This window comes from Saimiri boliviensis, chromosome 12 (genome assembly GCF_048565385.1).
Source record: "Saimiri boliviensis isolate mSaiBol1 chromosome 12, mSaiBol1.pri, whole genome shotgun sequence".
NCBI classification, from domain to species: Eukaryota; Metazoa; Chordata; class Mammalia; order Primates; family Cebidae; genus Saimiri; species Saimiri boliviensis.
Window position 1 is genome coordinate 81666389 of NC_133460.1, and position 16270 is coordinate 81682658.

Here is a 16270-nt window from a genome sequence, read left to right on the forward strand (position 1 = left end):
AATCTGTAAGTATTCTGTATAAAGAGATACTTTTACGGTTAGGCTGCCATCAGGCAAAGAGGAGACAAAGTCCAGCCTTTTCCACTTCCTGACACCTTCACCGGGAGCCCCAGCCCTGTCGCCAGGGGTGTTGCCAAGGCCACAGCTCCCTCGGGACGCACCCTGCTGTATCTCTTCATGTCTAAAATGCAGAGAGAACGAGCGGTCTTCACAAAGGGGTGGGGGCGGGGGCAAGATGTGGAGAGGACTTCTCAGAGGGACAGTTTCGCTGTAGCCGCATTCCGGACTTGGAAGCCGCGTGTGAACAGGCAACGTGAGTGTGGGCTCAGGTCCTTAGCAACTCGCTGGTGGATGGCCACATTGGAGAAGAAGCTGATCCTGGGGCACACAGCTCTCACCTCACCTCATGGCGGATTCCAATCCTCAGCCTGCTCCGAGGTCAGCACTGCCATGCTAGGAGGCTGGGCCACGTGGAGGGGCCGGTCAGGGGAGGCTTAAGCTCACATGGTGCTCCCTGGGAACAAACACGCCAGCCACTCGCCTCCCAGCCCTGTGGCGCCAGGTGAGGGGTGAGGTATCACCTGTCTACAGGTGCCCTTTCTACCACCTGCAGAATGAAGAGGTCTCCTGCCAGTCAGTGCCCTTCAAGCCTGGGAATTGGCTTCTCCAGGGTGGTGGGGAATGGTGGTGGCCAGGGGATCTTTCTTTCTCAGAGTTGGTGAGCACCTTTCTTCTAGGGAAGAGGCAAGCTAGCTGCCCTTGAGCTTTCCTGCCCTATCCAGCCCAGTGCAGCTGTTCTGCAAGGTCCCACGGTGGCCTGGGAACTCGGAGTAAGAGAGGGATGCTGTGCTATGTGGCCCTGGGAGAAGCCCGATGAGGCCCAGGCTGCTGTCTACTTCGGGGTGGGGGCAGGGACTGTGGCCTTGCTCAGAGCTACAAGCAAGTAGATCCCAGCTCCCTGGTGAGGGGCAGATCCTGCCATGATGATGCCTCCCCCGGTGGGCAGGGTGGGCTCTCTTCCCATGGACTCAACAGTTGCTAGATTGAGTCCTTGTGGTCTGGGACATGCCAGGCGCCCCCTACCCCAGCTCTAGCCTTCTAATCAGCATCAGGGGCTCCCCTCACCGCCCTGGGCGGGGATGTGGGCACAGGACACGGACACAGTGCCACTCTGTCCCTCATCTGAACACACACCCAGCCATGCCTCCTGGTCACAGGTGGAGGGAGCCAGGGCAGGGACATGCTCACTGCTGTTGCCCACCAGAAGCCCCCGGGGATGTGCCCTCTTGGTGAGACCCTCTGGGGAAGGAAAGGGCAACTTTGCGTCCCTTTAGCCAATTCACAATTTGGCCTCACAAACCATCTTTCTACATTTTCACCGTGTATGGAAGAGACGCCTACAGAGATGATCATATTCAGCGCCTCTTCCAACACGGGCTCCTTTGCTGCCAGCAACCCTCTGGCCTGGGCTGCTGTCTGTGGCTGGAGCCCACACTCAGCTCAACTCTTCCCAGGCATCCTAGGCATTCCTGCAATGCTCTGGGATTCGTTTATATCTATCTGTCCATTAGGCTAGAATGCCCACAGTTCCCAGCCCCAGGTTAGGCACATAAATACTTATGATCCGTGAAGATGAGTCTTCTAACTCTGGCCTCCCAAGACCACAGTGGGGGAGTCTACACTGTTCCTTCTGTCATCCCACCCACCCATTTTACAGCTGAGGAACCCGAGGCCCAGGTGGGGAGAAGTTTGTCCCGAGTGATAGAGCCAGTGGGGACTTCCCAATGCCCGCAGCACCATCCCTTCCAGTGCTCCCTACCCGCCTGCGGTATGAAGGACTCTGAACCAGCTGCTCCAGGGTCGAGCACCCTGGCACAGACCCCCACTCCCAGCCCCTCTGCCGATAGCTCACCGACAGCTTGTGGCTGGCTGCTGGCTGGGGATCCCAGGACCAGTGCCCCTTCTGTGGCCAATGTCTGGAGGCAGATGGTGTTTGTTTACCTAGAGCAAAGAAGCCCCTGCCCTCTTTGGTGGGGTCTGCCACCATAAGCAGCCCCTGTGGCTGTTACCTCCACATAAGCCCTCCTTGAAGCTACAGTAGTCAATCCTAGAACTTTTGGATTCAGAGGCCTTGTCCTAGAACCATCTCCACCCGCAGTGGCTGCAGAGCAGCCAGTCAGCCCAGAGGGGAAGGGTCCAACCCTCCCTGGCCAGCAGGAGGCGGCACCCCCGCTCCGCAGCCTGGCCTACCACCAGCAGGTTCTGTAGCAGTGGGATGAGCCAGGCTGGCTGCTGATGAGGCTGAGAGTACTTCACTGGTACCTGCAGAGGGGTGAGAGGCTTCCGGGGCCATGGACCCAGCTCCAAGCCAGCCTGGGCCACAGGCCAGAAGGGCAGGGCTGGTTTGGAAAGGTGTCATTTATCTTCTCCAGACCCAGGTAGCAGGTAAGGAGGGGTGTCATCGTTCTGCACTTCTTGGCCTGACCTCATGCACACATTCATTCAACAAATATTTATTAAGCGCCTATTTGTGCAAGGCACTTCCGGAGAGGGCAGCCCACAACCCGGGCCTCACCCATCCTCTCTGCCCCACAGCTATGGCGCAATTTGCTTTTAAAAGGCTGTTCTGGCACCACCCCACCCAGGAGGGCCCAGCTGCCCAGGAGCCATCCTGTGATGACCTGCACCCCAGCCCGCTGCAACGGCTGGGTCCCCCTTGCCCACCCTCAACCACCTGTCCATGCCTGGCGCTATGCACAGAGGGCACAGCCACATTTGGTGGGCTTTTCCACCTCCTCGGCAAAAGAGGTCCCATCACTGCACTCAAAGGTGAACTTCCTCCGCTTCAGCCGAAGGCCCTGGCAGCAGCCCTGGCCTGGACACGAGCCCCGGCACTCCACCCATGACAGGGGCCGCGTGGTCCGGCAGACGGCATAGCCCCTCTGGACCTGGTGAAAGTCCCGGACAGGGTCCCCCCGGCACTCGGACTCTGGATGGGACAGACACCAAAAGAAAGCCTCAGGGCACACCCATGGGTGAGCTGCTGCCTCCAGGGAGGCGGGAGGAAGAGGAGGAGGGCAGCATCTGCAGGGTGGAGCCTGTGGCGTTCAGACCCCATCATACTTCCCCTCTCGCCGACATGCACAAACTCCTCCCAGGGCCTTCCGGGACAGATTGAACTGCTCAAGGGAGGCAGGGTCCCCATTGCTAGAGTTGTGCAAGAGAGGCTGGAGGACCCAGAGGCAACATTATGAAAAGGATTCATGCTGGGGAGGGGACGGCCTAGGGGACCCTTAGGGTGCCTGAGTTCTGGGTTTCTCTGGCTTCTCCCTGCCCGGCCTTAGCAGTCTGGATTCCAGTAGAAGCATCTTGGTCAAGGAGCAGGGAGGGCCTGGGAAAGACTCCCCAACCCTCGGACTTCCTGCTGCCGCTCCCAGGTCATGATGTGATGGGGCCAAGATGCAGAGGTTGGGCCAGGAGCTGTTACCCCGGGTGGTCTCTTCTGCAAGGAGAGAACCCAGCCAGAAGAGGCACATACCCTGGATAAGGGAGCTGCAGGGCAAACTGGGCCAGGAAAGATGGGGGGGCAGTGTCCAGAGGGTGGAGGGACCCCAAAAGCCTCATAGTAGCCCATGGCACAGGGCTGGGGGAGGACAGAAGGGCTGCCGAGGCTGGGAGGAAGAAAGAGTCAAATCGCTAAAGCAATTTGTGGGGGACCCTGGGGAAGGCACATCAGGAGGGGGGGCCCTGACCTTGCTCACACAGCTCGCCCGAAAAGCCGGGGTCACACACACAGTGTGCCTCCTTGGTGGCCAAGGCCTGGCAGTGGCCATGCAGGCACTGCAGGCCTCTGCAGGGCTCTGCTGGGGCCCCGGCCTGGTTGCACAGGGCCCCCGAGTACCCATCCTGGCACTGGCAGCTGTAGGAAAGAGCGTCGAGGGGCACGCATTGCCCGTGGACACACCTGCAGGGGACAGAGAAACGGTGCTGTGAGGACAGACCCAGCCAAGCCCCACCCGAGGCAGCCCACCCCGCCCAGCCCTGACTTCACAGGTCTTTATTCTGTTCCCAAGATGGAAACAAACGGGGTTGCCTGTGACTCTGCATGTGTCCTTATGAGCCTTGCTCTATTAATAAAAAAGTGAAAGCCAGATAAAAGTAATAAAACCCTGGGTTGGGCCAGATGTTCTCATTTATGCTGGAAGACTGTAAGGCAGCCCTTCCCATGGGGAAGGAGTAGGTGGGCAGGGCCAAGGGCTCCCCCAGGGCCCCAGGCTCACTTGTGGCCATGGCAGGGGCCGTCAGCGGGCTGGTCGCAGTGCAGGCCCCCCCAGCCGGCCTCACAGTGGCATGTGGGCCCCGGGGTGGCGTTGGGCTGACAGATGCCGTGCAGACAGTAGAGCTTGCGGCAGGGTTCACAGCCTGGCACAACGCCCGGCTTCATCTGCGTCTTGGTGAAGTCCTGTAGCTCATTGTTGATGTACAGGTTTCGGATGCATCCGTGGAAGCTGGTGCCATTGAGGATCTGCCACAGGCGGAAGGCAGCTGAGTTGACATCCACGGGCATCCCTGGAGTAGGAGGGAAGCAGAGCTGGGCTGAGTCAGGCTCGGCCATGCTGGACAACCACCTCTGAGGTCTGGGCAGCTCCAAGGCATTCCCTCTTGCCTGCAGCCTCTGTCCTTCGTCTCTGCAACCCTGATCCAAGGTCCTTTGCCACCTTGGAGGGCCCAGACTCCTTTCCCAGATGAAAGGGAAAAGCTGCTTCCTCTTTGATTGGAGCTGGAGCATCAGGCCTGGCAGTGGCCAGCTGCTGGGTGTGGCTACCAGGTGCCTGTTCCTAGTCTGGCTGCCCTCACCAAGCCACCTTCTCTCCCTGGTGAGCTTTTACCTCCCAGAGACCCCAGCCGTAGCAAAGGGGCAGGGCCGAGAACTCATGTGTGTGGTGCTGGGTCATTGCTTTTGTGGCCATCCCTTCTCAGCAGCCCTCTGAAGTAGGGCTTGCTAAGCCCCATTTGGCAGATGCTCATGACTGGCCTGAAGCTTCTGAGCTAGGATGAGGCCCAGGGCCATCCCTCACCCCTGCCCCAGCACAACCCTGCTGCATCCAGCAGCCTGCTCATCAAGACCTGGAAACGCTTGCAGGTGGTAGATGGGGTCATCTAGCCTGCAAAGCCCCTAAGGCCAGCCGAGGCAGAGGCTGATGTAGGGACTCAGTGCCTGAGTCTCTTGCAGCGGGGCCTGGGCCTCTGAGGGCCCCAAGACTAGACCTTAAGCCACTGAAAAGCCCCTCCTGGCCCAAAACCAAGAGGAAAGGTGCCCACGGTATTGCAGACAGCTTAGACAGTCCCAGGACCTCCCCTAAGCGAGGCCTTGCACCCAACCCAAACAGCCATCCTTCTTGGTCAGTCTGGGCCAGGCAGAGAGCAGCTGGGCTCCAGGCAGCGAGGCCAGTCCTGCAGCTTGGCCACCACCAGGATCATCTCCCCACTTGACATTTCCCGCAGCTCAGTCCCTGGGCACCAGCACTCCTGGCCAGACTCAGGGCACACAGCAAGAGAGGCCCCCCCTCTGCCAGGGCCAGATCCTCACCTCCCACATAGAGTGGCGCCTCACTGTTGAGCGTATAATGTTTGCCAAAGTTGTCCATGGTCATGGGGCTGCCGCCATCAATGGAGAGATTCACCATCTGGTCAAAGGCGACCAGCTCAACAGTGTGGAACTGCCCATCATTGATCGTCTCGGCACTGGAAGAAGAGGGGGTTCCCCAACCCAGGGAGTGGGCATCAGTCTGGACCATCCCTGCCTGGGCACTTCCCCAGAAATACCAGCAGCTGCTCCCCAGGAGACTAAATCTTAAGGACTGTGGGGGCTCAATGGCCTATCACCTGATCCCTCTCACTCCCCTTCCTGGACTCCCTGGGGAAGGCCGAGAGGTTTCAGGCAGGGTTCTCAAACTTACGAGTCTCCCCCTCCCCATTAAGGAGCTTCCTCTAAGGTGGTGGAGGGATGGGGAAGGGTGGGGCCCCTGCACAGGTCTGAGCGACCTGATGGTTCAAGTGTCCTTCAAACTTGGGCAGCCCAGGTTTCTAGAGGTCTTGATAACCACTTGCTTTCGGCCCAGGAGGCCTCGCCCTGGCAGTCCCGTACCCCTGAGGCCAGCTGGAGGACATGAGGAAGCCCTACCTGTAGATGGCAGAGCTGGGGTAGCTGCCTGGGTCGTAGCTGACACGCACATGGCCCTGGTACAGCTCAACTGCAATGTGGTCGTTGTCCCCGTTGTACAGAAGGATTCCATTGTCCTCTGCCGTGGAGACCTGATGGGCAGTGGCACTTTCTCTCCCACCCGACCCCACGCAGCAGCAGCACAGGCTGGCAGGTGGGGCAGAGAGGGGACCCAAGGTTGGAAGAGAGATGCTCTCTTCCTCTACCTGGCCAGCCTCCCCAGGGCCATTCCTCCAGGGGGCGCTGACAGAGGCTGCAGCCTCGGGTTCAAGCCCCATCCACTGCCAGCCTGGCCAGGTCCAGGCAGGGGAGGGTTCTGGGCCACTGAAGCCTGGAAACTCTGTGCCAGAGAGTGGCCAAGAGACCTCAGGACAACCTTCCCAGAGAGAAAAATTAGAACGGGACCTCTCTCTGCTGAGTGTGGGTGCCCTGTCCTGTGGGCCCCAGGGAGCTAGCTGCTTAGGGTGGGAACTATGGAAAGGACAAGTTCCGGAAGGCTCTCTGACAGCCAGAGTCATCCAAGCCTAGTGGAAGGAGCCACTCAGAAAGTAGTGCCTGTCTCTGGAACTGTGCAAGCAAAGTGAGATCTTTGCCTCAGGAGGGAGATCCCTCTAAGATGCTGCAGGAGCCATGATCACTGTTCCCTGCCTTGTCCTGCTTCCTCCGTTTCATCTGGTAAAGACCCTGAGGCCCCTGGTCTGTGGAGCCGGGCATAGGACCCAGGCTGTCCAGTCACCCTGCCCCATCTCCTCGGACTCAGCGGTTGGTTCCGAGATGGGCATGGGACTAACGCCAGGCCAATCGGAGATCTTCCTTGAGCTGACGGAATTAAAACTTTCAAGGAAGAGCCTTCGTAAATGGTAAGATGAGGATAAACCGAAAACATGCCCAAGGCAATGGCTGGTTAGGGTTTTGGTGAATTTTATTTTTTGCGGTTAGGCTAGCTGTTGTCTTGCCCTGTAGACTATGTGAGTGGACAGGATATTGGAGAGGTGACATAGGGGAAGAGCAGAATGCGCATGTTTGAGAGGCTGAAGAGCTCTGAGAAAAAAGGGAAAGAGGACAAAAGAGAGGGAAGAAAGAGGTGGCATTTGTGACAGGGAATGGAAGTTGGGGGAAAGAGAAAGACGACTAAAGGAGAGTTTAACATTCCTTATCATGTGCTTGCAACGTAAGCCACTCTCCTCTCCATCCCCAAAAAGTATTTAGCAAAACATCGATAGATTTCACCAATGCCATTGAAGTGGGACTCGATTTACTCTCCCCTCACTATGAAGATGTTCTGAGATGGAACCGAAGGCAGGGAAAGGGCGATTTAAGGGACCCTAGGTACATTTGGTTAAAGGGATTAGCTCAAAGTTAACTCTGGTCATACTCCAGCCACACATAGAAAGCCTGTCTGCAGCACTGAAGGCAGATGCTGAGGAGTAGTTGGGACAAGAAATGGTGGGAGAGGATGATGGCAAGTCTAGTTTTCTGAATCCAGTTACCCATGAGACCATGTCCACCCCTGCTCTGGTTTTGTGACTCTATAACCTTTCTAACTGTGCTTAAACTAGTTCAAGCTGAGATTCTGATATCCGCATGCAAAGAATTTTGATTCACAGGGTCCTTTTAGTTCCCCAGGCACCATGCAGGGACACGTCTTGATGCTCTGGCCTAAGCCAGGGTCCCCTGCTCCCTGACGCCCATCTATGACCAACCCCTCTGGCACGCACCTGCAGGGTGATGTTGGCCCGTGGCCAGTTTTGCAGGTCAGTGAACTGCAGGTAAGTGTCCCGATCCACAAAGTTGACACTGAGCAACTTCTCACACTCAGGGCCACCGAAGCCTGGGAGGCACTGGCACACAGGCCTGTTGCCCTGGTCCACACAGTTGGCCCCATTCTGGCACTCAGTCCCCTCACAGGGGCTCTTGGGGGCAGGCGGATGGGGAGGGATCTCACAGAGCTGTCCGCTGAGAGGAAAGGACACAAGTCAGAGAAGGCCAAAGAGGAAGGAGGTATCTTCCTCTCCCACAGCCCTAAAGAGAAATTCACTAAACATCTTGGGAAAATGGATTCTTAAAGTGACAGAAGATGCTCCTAATAAACACTTTTCATGAGAGAGATGAGAGCTGGAAGGATACCAAGAAACAAGTATGGTCCCTAGTCTAGCAGCATCAACATTACCTAGACACTTGATAGAAATGAAAAACCCACTGAATCTGCTTTTTAACAAGATCCAAGATGATTACTGCCTATGTCAATAACTCTTCAAGGCAGATTTTACTATACCCATTTTGCAGAAAAGAAAACTGAGAATTAAGACACAGGCATAAAGAGGGAAAAGTCAAATTACTAAAATAAGAAATAAAAGAAGGGACATTACTACAAACCTTATAGAAATACAATGAATTATAAAGGTATACTATGAACAAAAATACACCAACAAACTAGCTAACATAGAGAAATGGACAAATTCCTAGAAATACGCAAACTACCAAAACTGAACCAAGAAAAAATAGAAAATATGAATAGACCTATAACTAGTAAAGAAATTGAATTAGTAATCAGAACACTTCCCAGGTCCAGATGGTTTCACTGGTGAATTCTACCAAACATTTAAAAACAATAAATATCAATTCTTCACAAACTTGTCCAAAAAATCAAAAATGAGGGAACACTTTCTAACTCATTCCATGAGACCAGCATTACTCTGATACCAAAACCAAAGATGTCACAACAAAATAGATCACAAAAAAACTAGACCAATATCATACATTTTGTCACCAAAATCCTCAACAAATTATTAGCAAATCAAATACGCCATTGAAAAAAAGATTATATACAATGACCAAGTAAGATTTACCCCAGGAATGCAAGGCTGGTTTGACATCTGAAATTCAATTAATAGAATACATGATATTGATAAACAAAAAAGCAAAACAAATGTTCATCTCAATAGATGCAGAAAAAGCATTTGACAAACTTAAACATTCCTTCATGACAAAAACACTCCACAAACTAGAAATAGAAGTGAACTGCATCAACCTGATAAAGGGCACCTACAAAAAACACACAAATGACATCATACTTAGTAAAGAGAGACTGAATTCTTTCCTCCTAAGATTAGGAACAACGCAAAGATATTTGTTCTCACAACTTCTATTCAATATTTTACTGGAGGTTCTAGCCATGACAAGAAAAAAGGAAAGGAAAGAAAAGGAATGAAGGAAGAAGGGAGGGAGAGGGAGGAAGGGAAGGAAAGGCAGGCAGGAAGGCAGGCAAGAAAGGGAAAGAGGGAAGGAAGGAGAAATAAAATGCATCCAGATGACATGATCTTGTGTAAGAAAATCCTACAGATTCCACTAAAATGCTATTAGAATTAATGAAATAATTCAGCACGATTGTAGAATACCAGATTAATGCACAAAAATCAAACAAAAAATAAAATTAAAAAAACAATTCCTTTACAATCGCATCAAGCAGAATAAAATAAGAATAATTTTTTTTAAAGTGCAAAACTTATAGTTTGAAAACTACAAGATGTTGAAAGAAATTAAAGAAGATCTAAATAAATGGAAAGGCATTAATATTCATGGATCAATATGCTTAATATTGTTAAAATGGGAATACTAGCTAAATTGATCTACAGCTTTAATACAATCTTTATCAAAATCCCAGTTAACTTCTTTGCAGAAATCAACATGCTGACCCTAAGGTTCACACAGAAATTCAAGGCAATCAGAATAGCCAAAACAATCTTTAAAAAGAAAAACAAACTAGGAGAACTCACACTTCCCAATTTCAAAATAAGATCACAAAAACTACAGTAATCAAGAAAGTGTGGTACTGGCCTAAAGATAGTCATACAGATTAATGGAATAGAACTTAGAGTCCAGAAATATCCTTACATTTAGACTTAGTTGATTTTGACAAGAGTGCCAAGACTGTTCAATTGGAAAGGATTATGTTTTCAACAAATAGTGTTAGTACAACTGTATGTATATCTGCATGCAAAAGAATGAAGTTGGGCCTCCTACCTCACACCATATATAAACATTAACACAAAATGAATCAATGGCCTAAATATAAGAGCTAAAACTATAAAACTCTTAGAAGACAACACAGGTGTAAATCTTCATAACCTTGGATTAGGCAATGGTTTCTTAGGCTACCCACAGCACAAGCAACAAAATAAAAAATAAGCTAGATGTACCCAAATTAAAAACTTTTGTGCATTATCAAGAAAAGACAGCCAACAAAATGGGAGAAAATACTTCCCAATCATATATCTGATAAGGGACTTATCTAGCATACATAAAAAGCCTCTACAACTCAATAACAAAAAGACAAATACCTCAATTTAAAAATGAGCAAAGAACTTGAATAGGCTTTTTTTTTTTCCCAAAGATGATATTTTTAAATGGCCAACAAGCACATGAAAAGATGCTCAACATCATTGGGCACTGAGGAAATGCAAATCAAAACCACAATGAGCTACCACTTCACACACTCATACACTGCTGGTGGGAATGGTACAGCCATTGGGGAAAACAGCTTGGTAGCTCCTCAAACAGTTAAACACACAGTTAACATATGACTCAGAAAATCCACACCTAGGCAAATACCCAAGAGAATTAAAAGTGTATGTCTACACAAAAACCTGTACACAAATGTAGGTAGAATCGGTCTTCATTATGGCCAAACAGTGGAAACTACCTAAACACCTATCAACTAATAAGTGGGTAAACAAAATGTGGTATGTCCATGCAACAGAACACTATTTAGCCATGAGAAGGAATGAAGTGCTGACACTTGCCACCACATGGATGAATCTTGCAACATGACTCTGAGTGAAAGCAGCCAGTCACAAAGAACAGCACAAAGATATGATGCACCTTACAGGAAATCTCCAGAACAGGCAAATTTATAGACACAAATATTAGGAGATTAGTAGCTGCCTGGAACTGGGATGAAGAGGGGCTGGTATGACAGATAAGGGGTGTGGAGTTTTTTGGGGGGAAAGGAAAATGTTCAAAATTGATTGTGGTGATGGATGCCCAACTCTGGGAATAAACTAAAAGCCATGGAATTTTACATGTAACTGAGTAAACTGTATGGTACGTAAATTATATCTCACTGAAGCTATTTTTTTTTTAAAAAAAATGCATGAGTGGAGCATGGGATGTGGGTGGCCAGAGGGAGGGTGGGCCGTCTAACCTCCTAGGGGAGCCCAGTGGGCAGGGAGATGCCCTTTGTGGCAGGACGTGTCCTCAGAGGCTCGGCTAGGCAGGTAAGTGACAGGACACGGCCCAGTCATCTGCACCCATCTCTCACCCCCTCCACCAAGCAGGTTAGGGGTCCTCTGCCTAGGCCCTGAGCCGTTCATGACTTTCCCAAGGCTGCACAGCTGGTGACTGGCAAAGGCATGATTAAAACCCCAGCATCCAACTCCCAGGCTCTGACCCATACCGCTTTCCTTAGCAATGGCTGGAGGTTCCTGCCAGCCCAGGGGCTGACAGCCACAAGGAGTCACTCCTAGTGTGTCCAGGGGCCACTCACCTGTAGCCCTCGGCACAGAGGCAGGAGTAGCTGTTGACTTCATCTACACACTGCGCCCCATTCTGGCAGCGGTGGTCCCTGCAGTCATCCTGGTTCTCGCTGCAGTTGTCACCTGCGTAACCTGGCACACACTCACACCTGTGGGGGGTGGGGAGGGATGGTTGGGGGGGTCAGCCACACAGAACCTGGGAGGCCAGAGGAGCGCATTGCCCCCCACCCCACCCACCACAGCCTGTACATGTGAGAGAGAGAACCTCGAGTTCCAGTGATGCTGTTCTCCGGGAGGCCACACAGAGCTCTGGATCTAAAAGGGCCCCCAGTCCTTCCTGGGAGCCTTTCCTACTAGGAGAAGAGAGCTCACGTGGACTTGAGGCAGGGGCCAGGGACTGGAAGAGTGGACCCCAGTGGCAGGAGGAGATGGAGTCTCGTCACGGAAGACCCACCCTCCCCAACAACAGCACATGCAAGGCCAACTGTCAGCCCTTTCCTGACCTGCCCAGCGGTTCAGCTGCACCCTCCCTGTTCTCCAGGATCTGTCACCCGTGACTGAGTTTCACAGGCTCCCCCACTCCTCTTTCCCCCAGTCCTCGGCAGGGCTGCTCAGTGGGTGCCGCGACCCCAGGTCAGCCCCCAGTTGCCACCATGCCTCACTGCTGGCCCCAAACACTCCCTGTGGGCTACTGTCTGCCTATCAAATAAAGGACACACTCCTGTAGCCCTTTCTAGTAATGGCCTTGCTCCCCGTCCAACAGATCTGCTCCTCTACACCAAGCCCACCTCACCAAGCACTTCCCTGCCTTCACACCCATGGATTCCAGAATGCTATCTCCTTTCTCCCTGCAGGGTCCAGCCAGCCCCATAACTCACCTCCTCCAGGGAGCCTCTGGGGAGCACTCCAGCCCTCACTGAGCAGTCTCCTTGTCTGAACTCCTTCTAAACTCCTAACTCTGAAGCTCAACCACACAACCTGGCAGACGGGTGCTCTTGCCTGTGTTTTTCACTCATTTCCTTGTCCAGTGTTTTTCAGGGTATAAGAAATACTTTCAAGCCCAGTACACACATACGTGCACACACACGCGCACGCATACACACACACACACACACTTGAAACCAGATTCATACGATACTTATTATCCTTATAAGATGGTATGTTGCTTCCTGATACTTTGTTTCACCTTTTAATGTTAATCTTAACATTAACATTAAACAGGGGCTGGGGCTCCCTTTCTATCCAATTGATCACAATCTACTAATGAGTCTGGAGTTACAGTCTGAAAAATGTTACAGTAACTAAGCCGCCACCTACTCATTCATTCATTTAATGACTATATACTGGATATATGTCTTGGGTTCCAGGTAACGCCAGGCACAGCTGAGCATGTCAGTTCCATCTTTCCACCAGGACAGGCAGTTGAGAGAACATGCACTCAGCACTCCACCTGTGTGCCACGGCCCCAGTCCGGAGCTAAGCACCACGTTTGCCCTTCGTGATTGAGGGACTGTGCCAGGAGCTCCAGGCTGCACGGTGTGTACTCCTGCCTTATCCCACCCTCCAGGGAGGGCGCATGTCACCCGATCTGCCACTGCTGCTTGGTCTGCCTGCCAAGCCCCACCCCTGGAAGCCCCCACAGGAGTGCAGCGTTGGTCCACTGTTTGGATGGAGGCTCTTGTGAGCCCACTGATCATGGAAGCAGGCCTCAACGATCCTGGACTCTCACTTCCTGTCATGGGCCCCAGGCTGCCCCAGCTAGACAGGGGGATGCTGGGGGACTCCATCCACTGGTGTTGGCCTGAGTCCCTGGGCTTGGGTTCCTTAGCCGCAAGCCCCAAGAAGCTCTGCCCTGACCACCCCTTGCTGCCCTGATGGGTGGAATGGGGAGGTCTCAGAAATGAGACTACGTTTGCAAACTGCAGTCCGGAAGCATCATTTAAAAAATGTATGACCTTCATAAAGCAGTCTTCAAGTAACAGACACTTTCACATATGCTGGTAACAACCATGACGAAAACACAGGCTAACAACTTTTTACCCAAACCTCCTGGGGCCAGATAGGTTTTGGAATTCAACACTTTTTAGGTTTTGGTAAGGTCAGACTATGCATATCACACAGCCTGCTGGTAGGCACTGAAGCTGCCCAGTAATCAGGCTTACTCATGTTTCTGCCACAAAATCTACACATATTCACATTACATGGGATGAATAACAACAGAAAGCAATCTCATGCCGGTGCAGGCCAGCTTTTATTACCAAATACGTCCAGGTCAGATTTTGCCATGAGATGGGATGCTTTCCCATGTTTTGTGGATTTTGTAATTGGGGATAAGAAATGGTGGATCTGGAATCATAGCCTGGAACACTTAACGATGCCAGACCTGGAGCTAAGTGCTTTCCATGCATTTTTTAAATTTCCCTTGCAACCAGCCCAGGAGGAAGCTACTGTCACGCCAGTTTACAGGCAAGAAAACAGGCTCGGAGCAGGCAAGTGACACCTTCAGGGTCATACTTCACACCCAGGTCTCTGTGGCCACAATGCTGTGCCCAACACCCCTCCACCCGCCACCCTGCATGGATTCTAGGAACCCTGTGGAACTGAGACCAAACCCACTGGACAAGTGAGGAAATGAGGGTGGGGTGTGGAGTCCAGATTGGAATCCAGCCTGACTCAGCAACCAGAGCTCCTCCCTGGTCCTGGAAAAGGGCAACACTGACCTGGGCCCATCTGGGGTGCCCACACACTGGGCCTCGTGTTGACACGGGTTCAGATCCGGAGAGCACAAGTCCACCAGCTGCTCACAGGCCCTTCCTGGAGAAAGAAGGAGCAAGGGGCAGGAGAGAAGTTGTTCTCCTGTGCTCTGCCAGGTGGCCGGGCCCACAGAAACCACCGGCGCACACTGAGCCAGGGACCCCCTTCCACTCCCGGGCATGGGGGCTCTAGGCTGTCTCTGTCCCCCACCTCCCCCAGACACTGCGGCCCTGACACGCTTACCCTCGTACTGCAGGGGGCACTGGCAGGTGTAGTTGCCCACGCCGTCCACACAGATGCCCCCGTTGGCACAGGCATGCTCCACACAATCATCCGTGTTTATCCCACAGGTTGGTCCTTCAAAGCCGGTGGGACAGGAGCACCTGTGTGGGGAAAGGGAGGATGGAGAGACAGCCCTCCTGGGACACTGATGGAAGCCTGTGGCTCCCAGTCAGTATCACCATTCCACAGAGTTAGGGTCCCTACTCTGGGCCAGGCCCTTGCCAGGTGCTGGGTGGGGCTAGAGGTGACCAAGACTGACCCTGCCCTCATGGGATTCACTCACAGTCTAGTGGGAAGGCAAAGGGGAGGTGGGCAGAGAGAGCAGCGGTAGTAAGGAAGCGTGGTGTAAGCACTGAAGCCAGGGAGCCAGGACAGAGATGCAGGAGACACCTGGCTCCTCCTCGGCAGAGAATGATAAGGGCAGGCTTCCTGGAGGAGGTGATGAATTAACCAAGGACCCTGACAAGGGAGAGCAGGAGGAGGAGGAAGGTGACTGGGGCAGAGGAGTGTGTAAAAACCTGGAGTAGCTGGGCGCAGTGGGTCACACCTGTAATCTCAGCACTTTGTGAGGCCAAGGCAGGTGGATCACCTAAGGTCAGGAGATCAAGACTAGCCTGGCCAACATGGTGAAATCCCGCCTCTATTAAAAAACAAAAATTGCCGGGCGCGGTGGCTCAAGCCTGTAATCCCAGCACTTTGGGAGGCCGAGGCGGGTGGATCACGAGGTCAAGAGATCGAGACCATCCTGGTCAGCATGGTGAAACCCTGTCTCTACTAAAGGTGCAAAAAATTAGCTGGGCATGGCGGCGCGTGCCTGTAATCCCAGCTACTCGGGAGGCTGAGGCAGGAGAATTGCCTGAACCCAGGAGGCGGAGGTTGCGGTGAGCCGAGATCGCGCCATGGCACTCCAGCCTGGGTAACAAGAGCGAAACTCCGTCTCAAAAAAAAAAAAAAAAAAAAAAAAAATTAGCTGGGTATGGTCCCATGTGCCTGTAATCCCAGCTACTCAGGAGGCTGAGGCAGGAGAATCACTTGAACCTGGGAGGCAGAGGTTGCAGTGAGCCAAGATTATGCCACTGCACTCCAGCCTAGGCGACAGAATGAGATTCCATCTCAAAAAAAAAAAAAAGCCTGGAGTGGAAGTCTTCTGCAGGGGCCCTGCCCATTCACACAGTTCAATACTTCAGGAACACAGACTTCAGGCACAGTGAGCAAGAGGCTGCATTGAGCAGGAGCCTGGTCATGAGGGGCCCTGGAAGTCAGTGACCTTCAAGCCAGGACACACCTTCCCCTGGGGCACCCAGGGTTTTCCATGAGGTGTGTAGATCAGAGAGAGGTCCAAGAAATTAATGTCCAGATCTTCAAATATCTTCATGAGCTCCTCCCTAAATTGACCCGGCCCGGAACTCTAAAAAGGTGGCCTCTCAGCCTCAGTCCTTACAGACTGGGGGTAATGGGACACGCCCTCCAGGTAGAA

The 16270-nt window shown here is 52.5% G+C and overlaps 1 protein-coding gene across 1 annotated transcript in view; it reads right to left on the reverse strand.

Annotated features, from left to right (window-relative positions):
• Positions 1–2497: 2497 nt before the first annotated feature.
• Positions 2498–16270, reverse strand: part of SLIT1 (slit guidance ligand 1) — a 191464-nt gene continuing 177691 nt past the window's right edge. The window contains exons 29-37 of the mRNA XM_003922342.4: positions 14755–14894; positions 14478–14571; positions 11769–11906; positions 7942–8179; positions 6185–6315; positions 5591–5745; positions 4281–4569; positions 3753–3964; positions 2498–2989 (exon numbers count right to left, since the gene is read on the reverse strand). Coding sequence (XP_003922391.1) covers positions 2751–2989; positions 3753–3964; positions 4281–4569; positions 5591–5745; positions 6185–6315; positions 7942–8179; positions 11769–11906; positions 14478–14571; positions 14755–14894 — 1636 coding nt within the window. The 3' untranslated portion in view covers positions 2498–2750. The remainder of the gene's footprint in view (positions 2990–3752; positions 3965–4280; positions 4570–5590; positions 5746–6184; positions 6316–7941; positions 8180–11768; positions 11907–14477; positions 14572–14754; positions 14895–16270) is intronic.